Source organism: Calonectris borealis, chromosome 16 (assembly GCF_964195595.1).
Source record: "Calonectris borealis chromosome 16, bCalBor7.hap1.2, whole genome shotgun sequence".
NCBI classification, from domain to species: Eukaryota; Metazoa; Chordata; class Aves; order Procellariiformes; family Procellariidae; genus Calonectris; species Calonectris borealis.
This window is the reverse complement of record NC_134327.1, coordinates 12,306,509-12,323,181: the sequence shown is the minus strand read 5'-3', so window position 1 is coordinate 12,323,181 and position 16,673 is coordinate 12,306,509. Positions and strand designations below refer to the sequence as shown.

General features: G+C 43.0%; 1 protein-coding gene across 2 annotated transcripts in view; it reads left to right on the top strand.

Annotated features, from left to right (window-relative positions):
• Window positions 1–16,673, top strand: part of MAD1L1 (mitotic arrest deficient 1 like 1) — a 379,609-nt gene that overhangs the window by 150,730 nt on the left and 212,206 nt on the right. For both annotated transcript variants that reach the window (XM_075165310.1, XM_075165311.1), the window contains exon 12: window positions 8,844–8,984. In XM_075165310.1, coding sequence (XP_075021411.1) covers window positions 8,844–8,984 — 141 coding nt within the window. The remainder of the gene's footprint in view (window positions 1–8,843; window positions 8,985–16,673) is intronic.

Sequence of the window (16,673 nt, the reverse complement as noted above, 5' to 3'; positions counted from 1 at the left end):
GATGCGTCGCTGAGCTGCGAGGGCAAGGACCTGTGTCCACTGCCCACAAGAATCCTTTAAGGGCAACACAGATATGCTATGGGCAACCTAGGAAATAACGTGATGTATAATTTTTGAAACTTTTATTGAAGTCACTGATCTTTCAAACCCTGGAGGTAGTAGAGGGAATGATTTATGAATTAAGTAAAATATGGGAAATTATTAATGTTTTCTAATAAAGCAGTCAGGTGATGTATATTCTGAAGCATTAGCTAAAAGCCCTTTTTCTGTGCCTTTTTCAAAAAGCCACAGCTGCCACACTTCTAGAGTTGCTCACACATCGTAAGGGGACCAAGAAATTACTTTTCAAGTTCAATGGAATGTACTGTGTTGAGCTGATCGGATGAACTCAGGTCTCTGATTTTTCCATCAAAAATCTGATGCGAGGGATTTGCCCTCCTGCTTCAGTTCAGTTTCAGCGTGAATACCCCAGAAACAGAGCCCGGATGGTGGTGCGATTCCTCCTCCTTTATTTTTGCAGAGATAACTGCACCGACTTAGAGCACAGTTCAGTTTCCTTTTCTCCCAAGTTAATGATATTTAAACGGTTAAAACTGCAGGAAGCTGCCTGTTAAGAGATTTAGAGGCCAATATCTGGGTTACGTAGTAGGCAGGAGGAAGAAGAAATCCGAGGGCAAGGAATGAACATAGGGCTGAATTTTTATGTGCTGTAGACACTGGCAGAATAGAAGAATCTGATGCATGCTCACAACAACTTTCTTTTCAGGGCTGAATAAGGTTTGTTCTTTTTTTTCCTCCCCCCCCCCCCCCCCCGAATAGATGAATAAAATACTAGTTTTCTATTGCCAGTAAGTAAGGATGAATACATTTCCTTGTCAGTTGTATGCCTTCACTCTGCCAGCGATGGTAATCTAGTGGCTAGGGTGAAGAAGGTATGGTATTAATTTTTTTTAAAGAAATGACTGTTTTTCAAATGTGAACTGTGCGCACGGTGTCAGATACTGGTGTCAGATGGAGAATGGCCCTGTGCTGAGGTAGGTGAATAAGGCAGCTTCACATTTGTGTAAGATTGCCACCGCTTGAGCAGCGGGGCTAAGAGAAATGGCAGAAAGCGGAGGGTTTTTTGAATTAAGAGATGAGAAATACACCAAGATAGAAAAACAAGCTTGTGCTAGAGATAGGCAGTGGTGAGCGTTCCAGTAGAAGGGAGTTAAATGAAGAAAAATCATAAAATCATTTCACGGCAGCAGGAGGTTAGGAAACATAACTAAACATGTTAAACTCACTGTGAAGCAAGAGGACCCCAGGGGTATTTTAGTCAGATAATATTTAGTTTGTTGCCGTGTCAGTTGTATGATTGCTTGTCAGCTGGCATATGTATGTGCTATAAGCAAAATGAGGCTTTTAGAGACCATGCCCAATTTTCCAGAAGATAGTAAGCAGGGGATTTATCAGAGACAGATTAAAAGAGTTACAGTGGATTTATTTGCTCTGGACCATTGCCAGGATATAAGTCAAGCTGAGCCCTCTGCAGAGAAGTGTTGGAGGTGAGGGACAAGAGCTAGAAAGGAAGAACTATAAATCTGGAGAAAAACTTACGGAATGTAAGAGCATGTAAGATACACAGGTATTTGGAGGTGTACATTTAAAGCTGCCTGCTGAATGTTTGCCAAAAGAGGAGTCAGATTGGAGAGTCTCTCCAAAATCTAAGAAATTATGGTTGGGAAGCTAAGAGTGTCTCTGAATGCCTTGTTCTGGCACCTAAAACCAGCCTTTGATCGTCTTTCTCGAGCTCTCTGCCTGTTTGTGTCCTCGTCTCACCGCAGTTTCCCCTCCTGGCTGCTTTCTCCAGACTTCCAACCTTGGGTGGAAAGTTGGTGTTCACCCTTAATGATACGGAACCTTTCCTAGCAAGAAAATGGCTCTGTTGTGAGAGTATCAGAAAAAGTGATGAAAACCATCAGTTGTAGAGAGACCATGGGAGAGATAAGGATGCTTAATTTGTGGTTTGCTGTTGTGTTTGTGTCACAGAGTACATCAGACTTTCTGACTTCTCTCCCACCTGTTCAGGTTACACACGGATGGAGGTACTTGGACTTATAAGGAACAAATATTTTATTTTCATTGGAGAAGCCTTGGTTGTAGGGCACAATACATCTGAAGTGCTTCTTTATAGGTTAAATCCATCTTTGGACTCCTGCAATAGCCTTATATTGGCTTGAGGGGCAAAAATGCACACAGAGGGTTGATATCTAGAAAGTCACATTTCAGAGGTAAGAGTATTTTGAAAAACCATTCTATAATGTTCTTATCAGTGCAAGGGTAGTGAAATCTGCTGGATGTTTTTATTTTTATGGAGTTAACGGGCTTTTTTGTAAAAGCTGTTTTAATTGAGGTCTTGAGTAGAAAGTCAATGGTGTGTATATACATATGTGTCTGCAGTCAGTTCTAATTTGCAAAGTAATGTGAAAATAGGTCAGCCACAGAGAAATGTTGAGAAATGGCTGTAGCTGAGAAGGAAGCTATTTGGAGGTTTGGGAACAGAAAATTTTGGTTTAAAGATGATTAGTACAAAAGTTAAGGGTGCTAAGAGAAAGGGGGAACAGTTTGCCCTCTGGTGATAGTAGATACTGCTTATGGACAAGGAGGATTTGAAAAGTTTCTGGTAATTTAATTTTTGCTGGTTTTGTTTGGCATAGGACTCTTGGTTTTTTTGTCTGTTTTGGAAGACTCGATTAGCTCTTGTTAGCAGTGCTCCAAGAGGGTCAGGAGCTGAGGAGCTGAGGGGATGTAGCTCCCGTAGCAGCAAGTCTCACCAAATGTGCCTTTAGCCACAGCTCTGCCTTCAGCCCCTGTTTCTTGGGTCTTGCTGTCACTTTTGATTTTTTTTCCCCCCCATTTTCTATAAGGCAATGGGATGTGAACATAGTCTTTGAAGAGAGAAACCTAATTATAAAGTAAGGCTTAACAATACATCAATTCCTTATCAATTCCCCCAGCCATCAGATTGGGGCAGAACCTGTTAATTGTCAGTAGCCTCGTGCACTTTCCCGGCTAATGCTTTTCCGTGGTGTTCCGTGGCTTTTCCGAGGGCAGCTGCCCGTAACCCGACGAGCTTGAGGTGGGATGCACGTGTTTCATGTGAGGTACATGCGAACGGGCGGCTTTGAGAAGGGGTAGGATGCCAACTGATGCTGCAACCTATTAATGATACCTGGTGTTTGTGTTGCTACACAACTTGCAGGGCTCTGTGCTTTGCTTTAATGAATTTCATCACCTTGATACAAACTCATTTCTCTAAATTACAGAGATGATGTTGAATTGTAATCCTTCTCTTTGATAAACACATCACCGAAGTTGAGATTTATCACATTTATTGTTTGCCTTTATTCAGTAGGCAAGTTACCTGTCAAAGAAGGAAATCAGACTGGTTTGGTATTGTTCATATTAAGGTTCAATTGATTGTTTCTTGTCCCTAATTCTTCTCTAGCTACTTGCAATTGGATTGTTCATATTTTCTTCAAGTATTTTATGAGATACCAAAATGTTGAAGTAATTTATAATTGCCAGAGTCTGTATCTCCTCATCCATCCTTCTTTTGAAAGGTTGGATTTGTTCCTCTGTCCTGTTTTTAGGGCCTGTCCTGCCATTCGTGAGTTCATCGAAGATAGTTGCTCGTGGAGCAGAGATTACCGTGGCTAATTTTTGAAGTATCTTAAGGAAGTATTTTGTCAATAGGTCCTGATATATTTATCTATTTTATGTATTTAGATATATCCTGATATATCTAATAAATTTAAGTATTCTTTCAGTTATTTCTGACCATATTTTGGCTTATGTTCGCACACCTCACACTGCTAATTTTATTAACGTTAAACATCTGGTCAGGCCCAGTTACCATCTCCCTCTTTCTGTGTCTGTATTTGTGTAGCTTAAAGCAAGAAAGCATAGACCTCTGTTACACAGTCATCTTTCTCTTTTCTTTGTGTTTTTACAAGGAATAGTTAGCTAAATTATACCTGATTGCAAATAACATCTGTTTGATGTTAAAGCTCCATATTCTTTCTTCAGTCTCGAAATTTTCTCTTATTACAACTAATTTGGAGTTAGGAGTCTGGAGAGGAAGAGGAGGGGGAAATCTTGCCACTGATTTCCTATAATGAAGCAGGCTATTAACATTCTCCAAAAATTATCATTAATTAAACAAAAAGCTCATCTAACACTAGGAACAGGAATATTTCTGTATCATCAAAAAAGCACCGAGTGGGAAATATCATTATGATTCCACTTTACAAAGTCTGTCTCCTCTGCCAGGCTCTAACCCTGTGAGAGAAGTGAGAGAGCAAGCGAGCTGTGCGTTTGGGTTGTGGATTAATAGTTGAAGTTCACTCGTGTGGAAATAAAGCAGATTTTACTGTGACTAGAATCTGTCATTAAAAAGCCATTATCGGAACCGACCGGCACAATTCCTGCTCTTTCATCGCTAATGACAAAACAATCTGTTCTTTAAAAAACAAAAACCCTATATTTTCTTTCAAAGAATGGTGCAGGAGACTTACCAGAACAGAAGCCGAGGGAAGAGAGGCAGTTGAAAGATTTATTGATCAATAAACCAGACAATTACAGCTTGTTTATAAAAGGAAAAAAAAGAACCCAAACCTTGGGCCTTCAAGCAACACTAAGGCTCTAATAATGATAACTCTGGCATCCAGCTTGAAACGATAAAAGTCAATAGGAAGATATAGGATTTCAATAAAATTATGACACTAGATAAACTTTACCCCAGGAACAAATTTTCCCTGGGTGTGTGACTGACTTCAGTTAGATTTGTAACTTTAATTTCTTTCTTATTGATTTTTCTTTTCTTCAACTAATTAGAAAGTCTGTGGTGAATTGTGTGCATATATGTTTGAGGAGGGGCTAACGACCATCAACAGGAATAGGGCCTGAGTTTATATGTATGTCTGTGAGGTCAGATGGCTTATTTTTTTTGGGGGGGGGGCTGTATTTTACTCTTCAGTTGCTTCCAATACACAGGTGGGAGTCACTCTCATACTCCTCAGAATACATATATTTGAAGCCGTGGGCTGCCCTTGGAGTCGTGCGGTAGCACTGCGTCAGTGACGTGGGGGTTGTTGGTCGGGATGATGATGATGATGGTGCTTATGTGAACAGTTCTCAGGTCTTTCCCTAAAATTAACCCAAAAGTCCTGGAGGAGCGCACTTATATTACTGCTGCTTCTAAACCACTCTGGTAGCCCTCTGATGTGTGAATGCTGGGGAAGGAAACTTTCCCTTAGCTTCAAGCTACTCGCCAGCCAGGTCGAGTTTTGGCTTTACATTGAGGGAATAGAGGAGCTGGTGGGAGGACTGGAGAGCAGCTTGATCTTAGGGATGGCGTTTTGTAAAGGTGCCATCCTGTAGCAGATTTTCATGGGATTAGCTCTAGTTTGTGGTTAAGATTATAAAACATGTTTTCTTTTTAGTTACTTACGCAGTAGTAGGAGGCATATTCTTTTGGTGAATTGGCTGTTGCTGGCAGAAGGAAGGGAAACTGTTCAACCTTTGAAAAAATCACTATCCTTCCTCTTTTTCAATCTTACATCTCCTCAAACACAGCTGCAAGCTGCAGCACCAGAGTTTGCTGTGGGGCATTAATTTCTTAGGTTTATAATGAACATCAGAACCAATTATTCTGCTTTTAGGGCATATTTAGAGTAAGCTGCATTTCTGTTCTGGTGTTGATTTGAAACTGGTCGAGGTAAAAAGCACCTGGAAGTGTGCCAGTGTTAAGGTCCATGGTGAATTAGCAGAGATGCCCTGTGCTGGGTAAATTTTGGAAATTCCCAGAGGAACTGCTTTTTAGTAATTCTGATGAATACTCTCCTGATAGAAAGCAGGAAAGCAGAGGTGTTGAAAAAAGGTCAGAAAGGGCATCTGAAAGTCCCTAGGGAGGTTTTTGATGGGGCTTGGGGAATATCCTGTCGTGTGGGATGAGGAGATATTGCAGCAATTACTAAATTAGGATTACATTTTAGGGAATCTTTTTAGACAGAGGACTTCTCAACAAGAACTTCTGTTTCCTGCCAAACTAACAAGACCTTTAGGAAGGAGGGAAAAGCTTTCGGTAAGTGCTCTTGATGGGGAGAAATTTAAAAAATGGAGCTGGGGACCACTTGTTGGAAGCTGAGAATTGATTTCATTACAGTATTAATATTTAGAAATAATTAAAGAGGAGAACTAAACTTCAGGATCAAGTGTTTAATTGTACCGCCCTTTATTTCAGCTTTTCAGCACCTTTTTTTCCGATACAGCTTGTGCTTGTTTACCGCGTGTGTTTTTTCTTGAGAAGTTTACTCTTTCTTTAAGAGAAAGGCTTTGAAGGGCAAGGTCTGTAGTTGAATTTAGGGGAAAGACAGCCTGTAGAGATGTCCTGCTCCCATGCAGTTTTCCCGTCCTAACATGAAAGCAGAAGCTGAACAGCTTGGGGAACCGCTAGGATCTTGCTGGGGATGACTCGAATGACCTAATAGCAGTTAATTGGAAGCCAAGTGTGATGGGAATTGCCAGGGGTCCTGTTTGCTGTTGAAAAAGTGCTAAGGATTTTGGGACTGCCCTGCCATAATGGAGAGAACATTGCAGTGTTAAATTATCACATCGATGAAAGATGCTTAGTAGAAAATTAGGATAGCGGAGCAGCTAGGAGTACAGAGAAAGAGAGAGGATGCTGGAATTGCGTATCTAATTGCAACAACATGCAAGGATCAAACTAATACCTTCGCTAAACGCCATCATTACATTCTTTTCTGTGCTCTAGACCATGATTCTGCAATAAATGGGGAATGAAAGTCATCTCCTGAGCAAAGCCATTTGCCTTATGGAGAGTGCACTGGGCGGACTGGGTGACTGTGTGTACGTTGGAGCGGGAGGAGGAGGATGGAGCGATCCTGTGCTGCTGCCTTTCTGCTAAACAAGTTCGTTACAAGGCAGGTGTGGTGTGGCTGGGTTTTCTTCTTCTGCAGTAACATGAAAGTATTTCCTTTCACTTGTCTCTCAGATGAATAATTCTTTCTAAACTATGGCAAAACCGTTCTTTCCTTGGAAAAATATTTCTCTTCAGTCAGGCCTGAGCAAGGGGATAGTAATAGCTTCCAGTACTATTTATGTTAAAACCTGTTTTTCTTTATTATTTTATTAACTCAGTTCCTGCAGAGCCTCAGGCTGTCCTTTGGTCTTGGGGTCCTTTTACCTGCTGACCAACCCAACCATCCTGGCTGACCTTTCAATCCGTGACATGCTCTGAACTGGAGCTCTGGTGGTGCCCCTCGTCTTATTTTCACACCTTGAATTCGGATCTTCCTTCCCTTCCCCACGCATACACTTGCTACCCACGTTCAGTCTTTGACCTTTAGATTTTGAAGGAGGAGATAACCTTTCTATACAGGCTTGCTCGGCTGAGCGGTTAGCGTCACCTTCGCTCTCTGAAATACAGCCTTTTTCATTTGGGGGTGGGGGGAAAAGGGCCTTTTTTCCTACCCTGGCAATTCCTGATTTCCCCAAGGGAGCAGGATCCCAGCGAAGTATTTCAGCACGGCCAAGCTGGGTTTATAAGTGCTCCAGGTTCAGTGTAGTGGCAGCAGCCTGGTCTGGGTGTGAATGGCACAGCTATAAAGCTGAGTGGTCTTCTAATAACATTTGGGATGTTTGTGATGGCAAAATTCACACGAAAGAACTGGTTTGTCCAGAACGCTCCTGCATTTCTGTAACAGGGCGAGGTAGCAAACCTCAGCGGTGAAAGGGCGGCAGCACTGTCAGATTTCCTCGGAGTTTTTGCTCTTTGGATTTATGCCAGGGGCCAGGGCTTCTTTGACCCTGTTCTGTAGCTTCACAAACATCAAGGTTCTTCCGTGCGGCCAAAAGGTAAAACACTTCATCGGCTGGCTAATCCCTGTATGGATATTGCACTGTAAACAGTAATCTCCTTAAAACACACCTGCCTTCTTGAAATTTTCAGCCTTTTGTCCCCATTCTTCTCCATCAATGCATTGGAGGTAGGCGTTAGGTGCTATCTGAAGTTGGGAATGCATTAGGAAATGCTTCAACCAGGGCCCCCCCAAAGTTTTACCTTTAGCTTTCAGCCCAAGCTTTATACTTGGGAGCGTGAATGCTCTCAGGGAGGCGAGAAGGATCCTTCTTTTTGTCTTTCTCTGCAAATGCTTGCTTATAATTGCCAGCAAAGAGCGAAGTGAGCCAAACACATTGTCTGTGACATATTAACCTCTGAAAAAATGTTTATTATAAACAGTGAGTGTGGCAGTGTTTAACGAGTTGTAAGTCACATACCATTTAGAGGATATTTGCTCTCAGCCACTTCGTTCGTTGTCAAATCTGTTTCATTTCTGTTGTGACAATTCTGTTCGTTCGTTGCTGGAACTCTTTGGCAGGAAAAATGTCAAGTACTACACTAAATATTTTGCGGAAGAAACCCATTCAGCCATGTTGAATTAGAATAATGTCTCCAAAAAGAAGGCAGGCTCTGTTTTCAGTGGCCATCTGCTTGTTAGAGTGTATGCATGTTGCTTTCCTGCAAGAGATATGTGGTTTTCTATACCCAAGACAGTCTGACTTTTCAGTTTTCAGAGCAGCAACGTTTATTTTATTAGAACTGTGTGTTCATCTGTGGCTTGATGCCGATATGAAGACGATGAGTGTATATCCATCAGGGTTTCTTTGCTGTGTAAAAGAACAATGGGCAAAAATGTACAATATTGTTCTGGGAACCCTCTCCTTGGAGTGAGGTTGGGGGCTTTATCCCTAAAGGTGGATTCTGTTCTTCCTGACAGGAGCGTGATGGGATGCGAGCAATTCTGGAGTCGTACGACAGCGAGCTGACCCCTTCGGAGCACTCGCCCCAGCTGAACCGGCGTATGCGTGAGGCCGAGGAGATGGTGCAGAAGCTGCACGCTCATAACACTGAGCTGGAGGTAATAAAGAAGCATCATGCTCTAAACCCAGGGGTGAAGTAGTTGAGACCTTTAAGATTGCATTACCTAGTGATGTGATCTGCTCTCACAGAAGACAAATTTGCAAAATTCAGACTTCGAAATTCCAGGATCAATAAGACCCACAAGTTGTTATTCTGCACCTAACGCTGGCAGAAGCCAAGAATAATCATCTTTGGGTGTGATGAGTCTGCTTTGTGTTAGGCATAGCTGTACCGCATGGCTGGAGTGACAGCTAGTCCCTGCGGGTTAAAGGGTTGTATAAAGGGAGTAAAAGGGTAAAGAAATGTAGCAGGTGTGATGTCTTCTCTGTGATCTAGTCGAAGTGATTCACTGTATCGCATGTGTATATCGCTCTTCTGTACACAGTGTGAGTGAGTGTGTGTTTATAAGAGCTTTACTCCAAGGGTTGAAGAAGTAAAGTATGTGTCTGCTGTTAATTCTTCGCTTCCTGGCATTGGGCCTGAAAACCCCAGAATACCAGTAACTCTATTAAATGCTTTTTACTAAGTTTTCTCTAAGAAAAAACATTCTTTCCAAAGATAGAAGTATTTCTTGAAGGAATTCTTATACCATTTTTAGCTCTCTTTTTGAAAATTTGTAATCTGAAATGTAACTGTACTGTAGTAAATGTTAACATGCATTTGCCAAATAGTTCCCCTCTTCTTTGTTGTACTTTGTCATAGTGGAATGGGCTTTATGGTCATGAGTTGAAATATTTGGAATATGTCGGTGATCTTGAAGCCTGCAGTTTTATTACATAGGCTTTACAATAGTGATAAGTATGTGAGTTTTCCTTTCTTCATGCCTAGTTCCACCATCGTATAGATTTATAGATGCCATAATTCAAATGGAGTAAAACTTGTAGAAATTGATGCTCCTCGGGTTCATGTTCAAGCCATAGAGTGGATTGTCCCACTGTGCACAAACCTCTTTGTTGCTTCTGGCATCCTTAAAAATGCTCTTTTCTTGTGTTGGTAGGGGGGACTTGAGTCAGGCAATACTGGCTCCAGTGACCTTTAAAGCCTTAGCAAGCAGAGCAGCATAGTGTGGTATAGATCAGTATCATGGTATAGATCCACTTCATCCCTGTTTCTCGGAAAAGGAATTCTGTGAAGTTTTGGGCAAGTTGATAGAGGAGTTAGCTGGTAACATCAGATAAAAGGCAAATTTGCCTGAATTTGTCTCAGAATGTTTCTCTACGTTGTCTTTTGATCACCATATTGCTTACCACCAGACAGAGCAGGATTAGTCGACGCCGACATAAAGTGATAGGTGGCTATTTTATCCTATTTCCTTAGTTGTTTCCAACAGTGGCTCGGGGTTGTTGGAGGGAAATTTTCCAAATTGTTTCACTGAATAGGTCAAATGTGCATGGGATCTTTGGGCAATAGCAAATGACCTTTTTTTCTGTGAAAGCATGGAAGAGTGTGGGAACCTCCAATTATTTATAGGGAACAAATTCTAAGTTTGTTTTCATGGATATGGATTAAGGGCTACATGGAAAATTTCAGAAAGGAGCTGTGTTCTCTGGAGGTTTGTTTTGTGTGATGTCAGCCTTTAAGCCTTTCAAAGACTTTGCTAGCAGCAGGATCCAAAGACCTGATATTCCCCTTGTAAAGTAAAATTTTACGCTTCACTTGATTGTTTGCCTTTCTCACTGCAGTGTTGACTGCTGAAGCCCATCTATTTTGAAATTTTGGGGGAAAGTTTTTTGTTCTAGTAAAAATCTGAAAACTGGAAGGGGAAATTGAGGTACAGGCAGGACTCCTGGTGCCTCATCATCAGGAGCAGCAGCTGTAATCAACTGCCTGTAAATCAAAGAACTGGTCGATAGCAGCTATTAATAACTTCTAACATAATGCTTTGCACCCTCCCGGCTCTGCTGAGCCTCTGTACAAATTTTAGAAATGTTGACACCTGCATGACTCATCTCACAAACAGAGGAGACGGCAGGAACGCGGCACCTTGGAGCCTCAGTTGTTTCTGAGATGTGGGAGAAACAGTCCCTGATGGGGAGGGCTGGGAAGGGAAGGAAAATGGGAACTTCAACACATTTAAGTCAGTATGGCAGAAGGGTCGGGGCATGCTGGGAGCCCCTGGTGCGGATGGGCTTGGGAGGGCAGTACACAACCAGCTTGTAGAGTAGTACAGAAGAATAGGAAGAGCCCGTCTGTGAGCATCACGCACGTGGCAGCAAAGCAGCAATGTGCACAACGAGTCTGATGAGATCCAGGTAACGTCTGGGGAGGCTGCAAAGAGAGAGAGTGATGGATCTGAGCTGAAAAGGCCAGGCAGACACTATTACTTTTTGCTAGGCTAAGTTGGTTACAGAGTGGAAAACAATTAAGATGACTAGTTAACCACTGCAGGTACCCACAGTTATGCCCACAGAGCAGTGCTTCTGGCAGCTCAGCGTACACTGGGAACACTGTGTGGTTGTTGCGGGAGCGGCCCTTGCGCAGTCCCTGTGCACTGCATCTCCGCTGGGGAGGTATCGCTGCAGGTATCGCTGTGGTCCAGGAGCATCTTGAGTTTAAAACGCCCGTGTAGCCTCTAAGGCAAATGCATCCTATTGCATTACATTTTGTAGCTTCTACCTTTCAGCTTTGTTCATAAACCTTAAAATTCACACCATGCACCATGTCTCTCCTCCCTGACTTCTTTTATCACTGTTTTTTTCCTTTTTTTTTTTTTCTATCAAGTACTTAGTTTACCAAAATCTCTTTCTGTGCTCCCTAGCAGAGAACCCTTTGATACTTTTTTTTTCTTGTTTCTTCTGGCTGCCCTAATCTGTTACCAGCAGCCCCACCTCTGAACAAACCATAGAGGGGGAAAAAGTGATGTTCTTAACAAGAATTTTCCTTTACTCTAAAAATGGAGATTTTCCCATCCATTCCAGCAGCAGCCCTGTGTGAGGCAGGTAGCTCGCTGGTGAAGACCAAGTGATAGTGATAACGCTGTAGGAAAGAGGAGGAAGCCACGTGGGACTAGGAAGATTCTGGGTTGAGGCAATGGCTTTTAACTCATTAGAGAGATGAGGTCTCTGATAAGTCCTTTGCTTGATGTATAAATGGAGGTGGGAAGCTGTTTAAAAAGAACACAGGGAATGAGAGAGGAGTGTGTAAGCCCTGGAGGGTTGTGTGTGAGTAGTTTATTAATGTACGCTGGGAGGATGGAGTTAGGTGACACACTGAGTCGTGCCTAACTCCCTCATTCCCCGGCCCTCGCTGGGCAGGACAGCTGCTGGGAGCGCTGCTGCGTCCGCACCGCAGACATCGCCGGGATGACAGGCACCTTTCCAGAAACTGAAATGCAGAAGGATGCTTTCATCCCGGATCACTTCAGACATGCAGTGTCACTGCCTAAGAACTAGTCCTGTCAGAGCCCGATGGGGCAGAGGACTGGAAGACAAAGAAAGGCTGATGGGGAACTTTTTAAATCCCCTTCATTAATGACTGATGAGAAAAGCTGGATCTCTAATGCATGGACATGCAAACACGTAGTCTGTTCTGGGACTGAAAATGATTGCTTTGTCCTCCCCAGGACTGCTTGCCCCCAGCCTGAGCCCCTACTCCACAGTGCTGGTCTGGCTGGAGAGGTTCAGGAAAGCACTTTACGGAGTACTGCATGTAAAGCAGGGAGGAGATGCAAAGAAAAATGCCATCTGAAATGGTGACTGGAAAAGCAAGCAGGCTGTGTCAGCCTATTTCACATGGTTAATGAAGTGTCACTCACCAAAAGTGTGTTTTGGAACTGAAGAGGGAATGAGTTTGTCCCTGGCCAGCCTGCTATAAATACTTAAAATAAACAGAATTGTAGCTGTATTTATATCACGGCATGAACTTTTGTTTTGATACTGGCGATGTTAACAGTTTTCTTGCCAATCTTGATTAACTTTTACTACCTTAGCTCCCATTACTTCTAATTTCAAGGTAAATATGACAAAACAAGAAGCTTCTGTGCATGCAGCAGCTACTGTGAAAAAGCTCTGATGTGGAGTTTAGTGTTTGAAAAGTTAAATCCAGCTACACGGAAGAGAAATCATCATAAATATAACTCCATTAATAGCGATTTTATTACAACACACTTGGCTCCATATGAAACTTTAATGAAGAGAGATTTGCAAGGAGAGCTCATGCTGACACCTTCAATGGTCTCCAGCATTTTTTACATTGAGAGATTTACACTGTCTGTGAGCACCATATGTACTCTAATCAGTTAATTATGAGTCTGACAGTTTCAGCACATGAAATGCCATATGTTCTGTGTTTTAGTTCCACCACGGGCATTACTGGTGACCTCAAAACTCATTGACCAAATATTGCACCTTATCTGCACCTGATAACTGCAGCGCATCTGCTGGCAGTGAAAATTGGGCATTGCTGATTCTTGTCATGTTAGTCACAAATCTGCTCCTTGCAAAGGGAGTTACTGAGCAGTCACCCCGGTGTTTAAAGTGCTTAAAATTTACGTGCAGATGCAATAAAATGTTTATTTGAGCAGTTAACAGTTCCTCCTTGTCTCTTACCCAGCTTCCCCCATCAGTGCTTTTCCACTCTTTTACCTTCTGTTTTTTTCTCTCTGTGATCCACCCTTTATGTTTATCTTGCTTTATTCCCCCTCTGCTGAATTTCCTCTCCCCCTCAAAGGTAAATTGCTTCTTTACATAGCAGAAGGGGTTTCTGTGATGATGGAAACTTTTACAGAGAAATTTCCTCCCATCTGTGCAAGGTACAGAAGAGTTTGTTTTAATTTTCATATTTCTTCTGCCTGCTTTCTCTACCTCTCTGCTGTCATCCAACCTTTGTGCACTGTTTTTTCTCAGTGACAACTGTAAGAAGCAGTGAGAAGATTACTCTGCTCGCTTCAGATGTCCATAAGGAGCAAATCCAAGTCACTAGAGCTTTCCTGCCACTCCAAAATGGCATATGTTTCACTTGCCCAGACTTCTACTGTCATTGTAGCATCTTATCTGTGACTCATATGGGAGAAAACAGGCGCTCTCTGGAGATGATGCTAATGTGCTCCATGCATCAGCTACCACTGATTGCTGAAGCAGTCACAGGGCTGGACATCATCTTCTGACAAAGCAAACACCTTGTCGAAATAGCATTTTGAACCTGAACGCTTTGGTACCTCTTGGCAGACTCGAGCCTTCCCGAGAACCGCTGCGGTCCTTTGCGCTTCTTTTCTTTTCCAAAGCAGAGTAGGTCAGACTCCGTGGCCCCTGGCAGTGCTGCAAAATGGATTATCTTGGGTTCTCTCTCCTTTCACGTTTCATCTTCCTTCAGACCCGAGTGACCGTGTCAAGTCAGGGAGCCGTTTCCTCCCCTCCCTTTTACACTTGCCAGTGGCTGTGTTTTGGGAGAGCACCTTGCAAATAACCATCATATAAATGAGGAAGCCAAGTCATGGAGGAGCTTAATCATTTGTTAAAGGTGACAGTCCCTGCTCTGTGGAAGACGAGTGCCTCTTAAAACTGGTTGATGCTGCAGCAGAGCCTGTCTCTGTGTATCTGAGACTTTTTGAGTGGTCGAACTAGATTTTAAAACTAAATTACTATTAATTTTTTTGAGGAGATTCCCTATTTTGGATCTGTCCTGGAAGTTAGTAATTGATCAAGAGAAACAGTCCATGGCACTGCCTTACACCGGAGATATTCTGCACAAACCAGCATTGTTTTCACCACAGGTGAAAACAGGTAGATTTTTACATCTATTTTTGGTGTGTGGATGCTCTGACAGTTTAAGAATGGCTTTAACTCAGCAGTTCCTAGGGACCACAAGCCTCCATCATTCTTAGGAAGTGAGAATGTCTGGACACAACTTGCATAGAGTAAATTAAATCATTAACTAAGACAATATCTGTACCTTTAGCCTATGATAAGCTGCTTTATAGACAAGCCCCCAGAAAAATGACCAGTTGCAGAACAACGAGCAGCCATAAGGACCCTTTTGCCGCTCTTGGCTGCATATTGAAGTAGGCTATTGAAGTGCAATGGGACAGAAGAGCATTTTCCAGCTCTGCTGCCTTCTTGTGCTTTGAGTGCAGTAAGAACAAGGGGAGACATAGTAATTTCCATCACCTCTTGCTGAAAGTCACGCTCCTGATGTAGACATAGTCTCTGGCACCCTGCCCCCAGTCCTCTTACTGACTAGATCATGTCTTGACCCTCTCTAAACTTAAAATTTTCTAGTAATGATAAATATAAATTATCACCTCTGTTAGCAATGCAGGGAGTGTAGGATGGACTCCTGCAGTCTCTGCTGTCTGAAGTGTTTCAGTCTGCAGGAAGCACACCTAGCCTAGGTAAGACTGTGCTAATATCATCAACCTGCTGTCTAGGCGTGATGCTCAGAGGACGTGGGAATGCTCCTGTACTCGGCCTCTGAAGGATCTCACTGCGACCCCTAGGAGACCGATAGATGCCGGCCACAAAAAGATTTCTCCCTCCTCCCCAACCTGTGCTCCCCTAAAAGTGCTCTTGGTATGAACAAACCCTCCTGTAGCCCCTTCCAGTGATGTTACAAATAACCAAGCACGAACAAGGCTTGACCTATGGAATTTGGATTAGCTTCAAATGTACCTGGCTATAGGAGACAAGAGAAACAGATGAACTGGGTCTAAATTCCTACAGAAGATTTAAAATTGAGTTCTTTCTTAGTGATGTTTTGGAAAGAGAAGATAACTGATGTGCAGTTATGAGTCATATTTACCACAATAGAACAGGAGAGAGCATTTCATACGGTGTTGAGAGCTTTAAAACGCTTTACACTGGAGAGCTTGCATGCCTGTGCTTAGAGATACAGGCTTTGCAATTAGATGTCTTTAGGTGGAGGAGGAAGCAAGAATACATTTGGAGTGGGAGCAGTGGCCCCGTCCCTGGCAAATGGCAGCAAAGATGTCGCATAAAAGAGCTGCTTTTGTGCAATATGGTGCATATCACCTCCTGCTGTGAGCGTGCAGCTGTGGGAGCAGGGGGCTGAAATTGGGATGCAAGAAGCGCAGTGATAACATGTCTCTTCCCTCACAGGTGGAAGACAGAAGGAAAAAGGCAAATTAAGCGTCTTTGGGGAATGGGGTTAGGAACAGGTAGCTGCTGGCTTTTCAAAGGGAAGACTTTGAAAATGTAGCAATATGTTCTTAAGTCTTATGTCAGTCTCCATCACTTGCTGTTGCAAGCCAGGCAGTGTGGAGGGAAGGGCTGGGAGGCTGCTGGGCAGGTTCCTCCAGTGCTTGCACCACTTCCCAGTGTTGCTTTCCACAGTTACAGAATTGCTTTTTTGTGCAATGTTAGAGAAACGTTCAACAAATAAGACAAACTGCATTCTGCATTTAATTCAGAGATTTAACCTCTTTGAATCTTTTTCCAAGCTGGAAAGGAGAGTGATTTTACGTACCACTGGTCTCATCCATGTGGACTGTGCAGCCACAGCCCATGTCACTGCTGTGCCACAGGTCTGGTAGCAGGGTTTGTCTTTGGGGGTACTTGAGTGATCCTTGGACGGGAATGATCAGGCTTTCCAACAGCTTCCCGGGTACACGGTCACTCTCTGAAGCAGGGTGATGGGATCCCGTTGGAGGCAATGCCACATCCTCCAGAGCACTTCCAGCCCAAAGTTGCCTGAAGTGTGTGGTACGTGTTCACGTGGCTCACCGCCCAAAAAA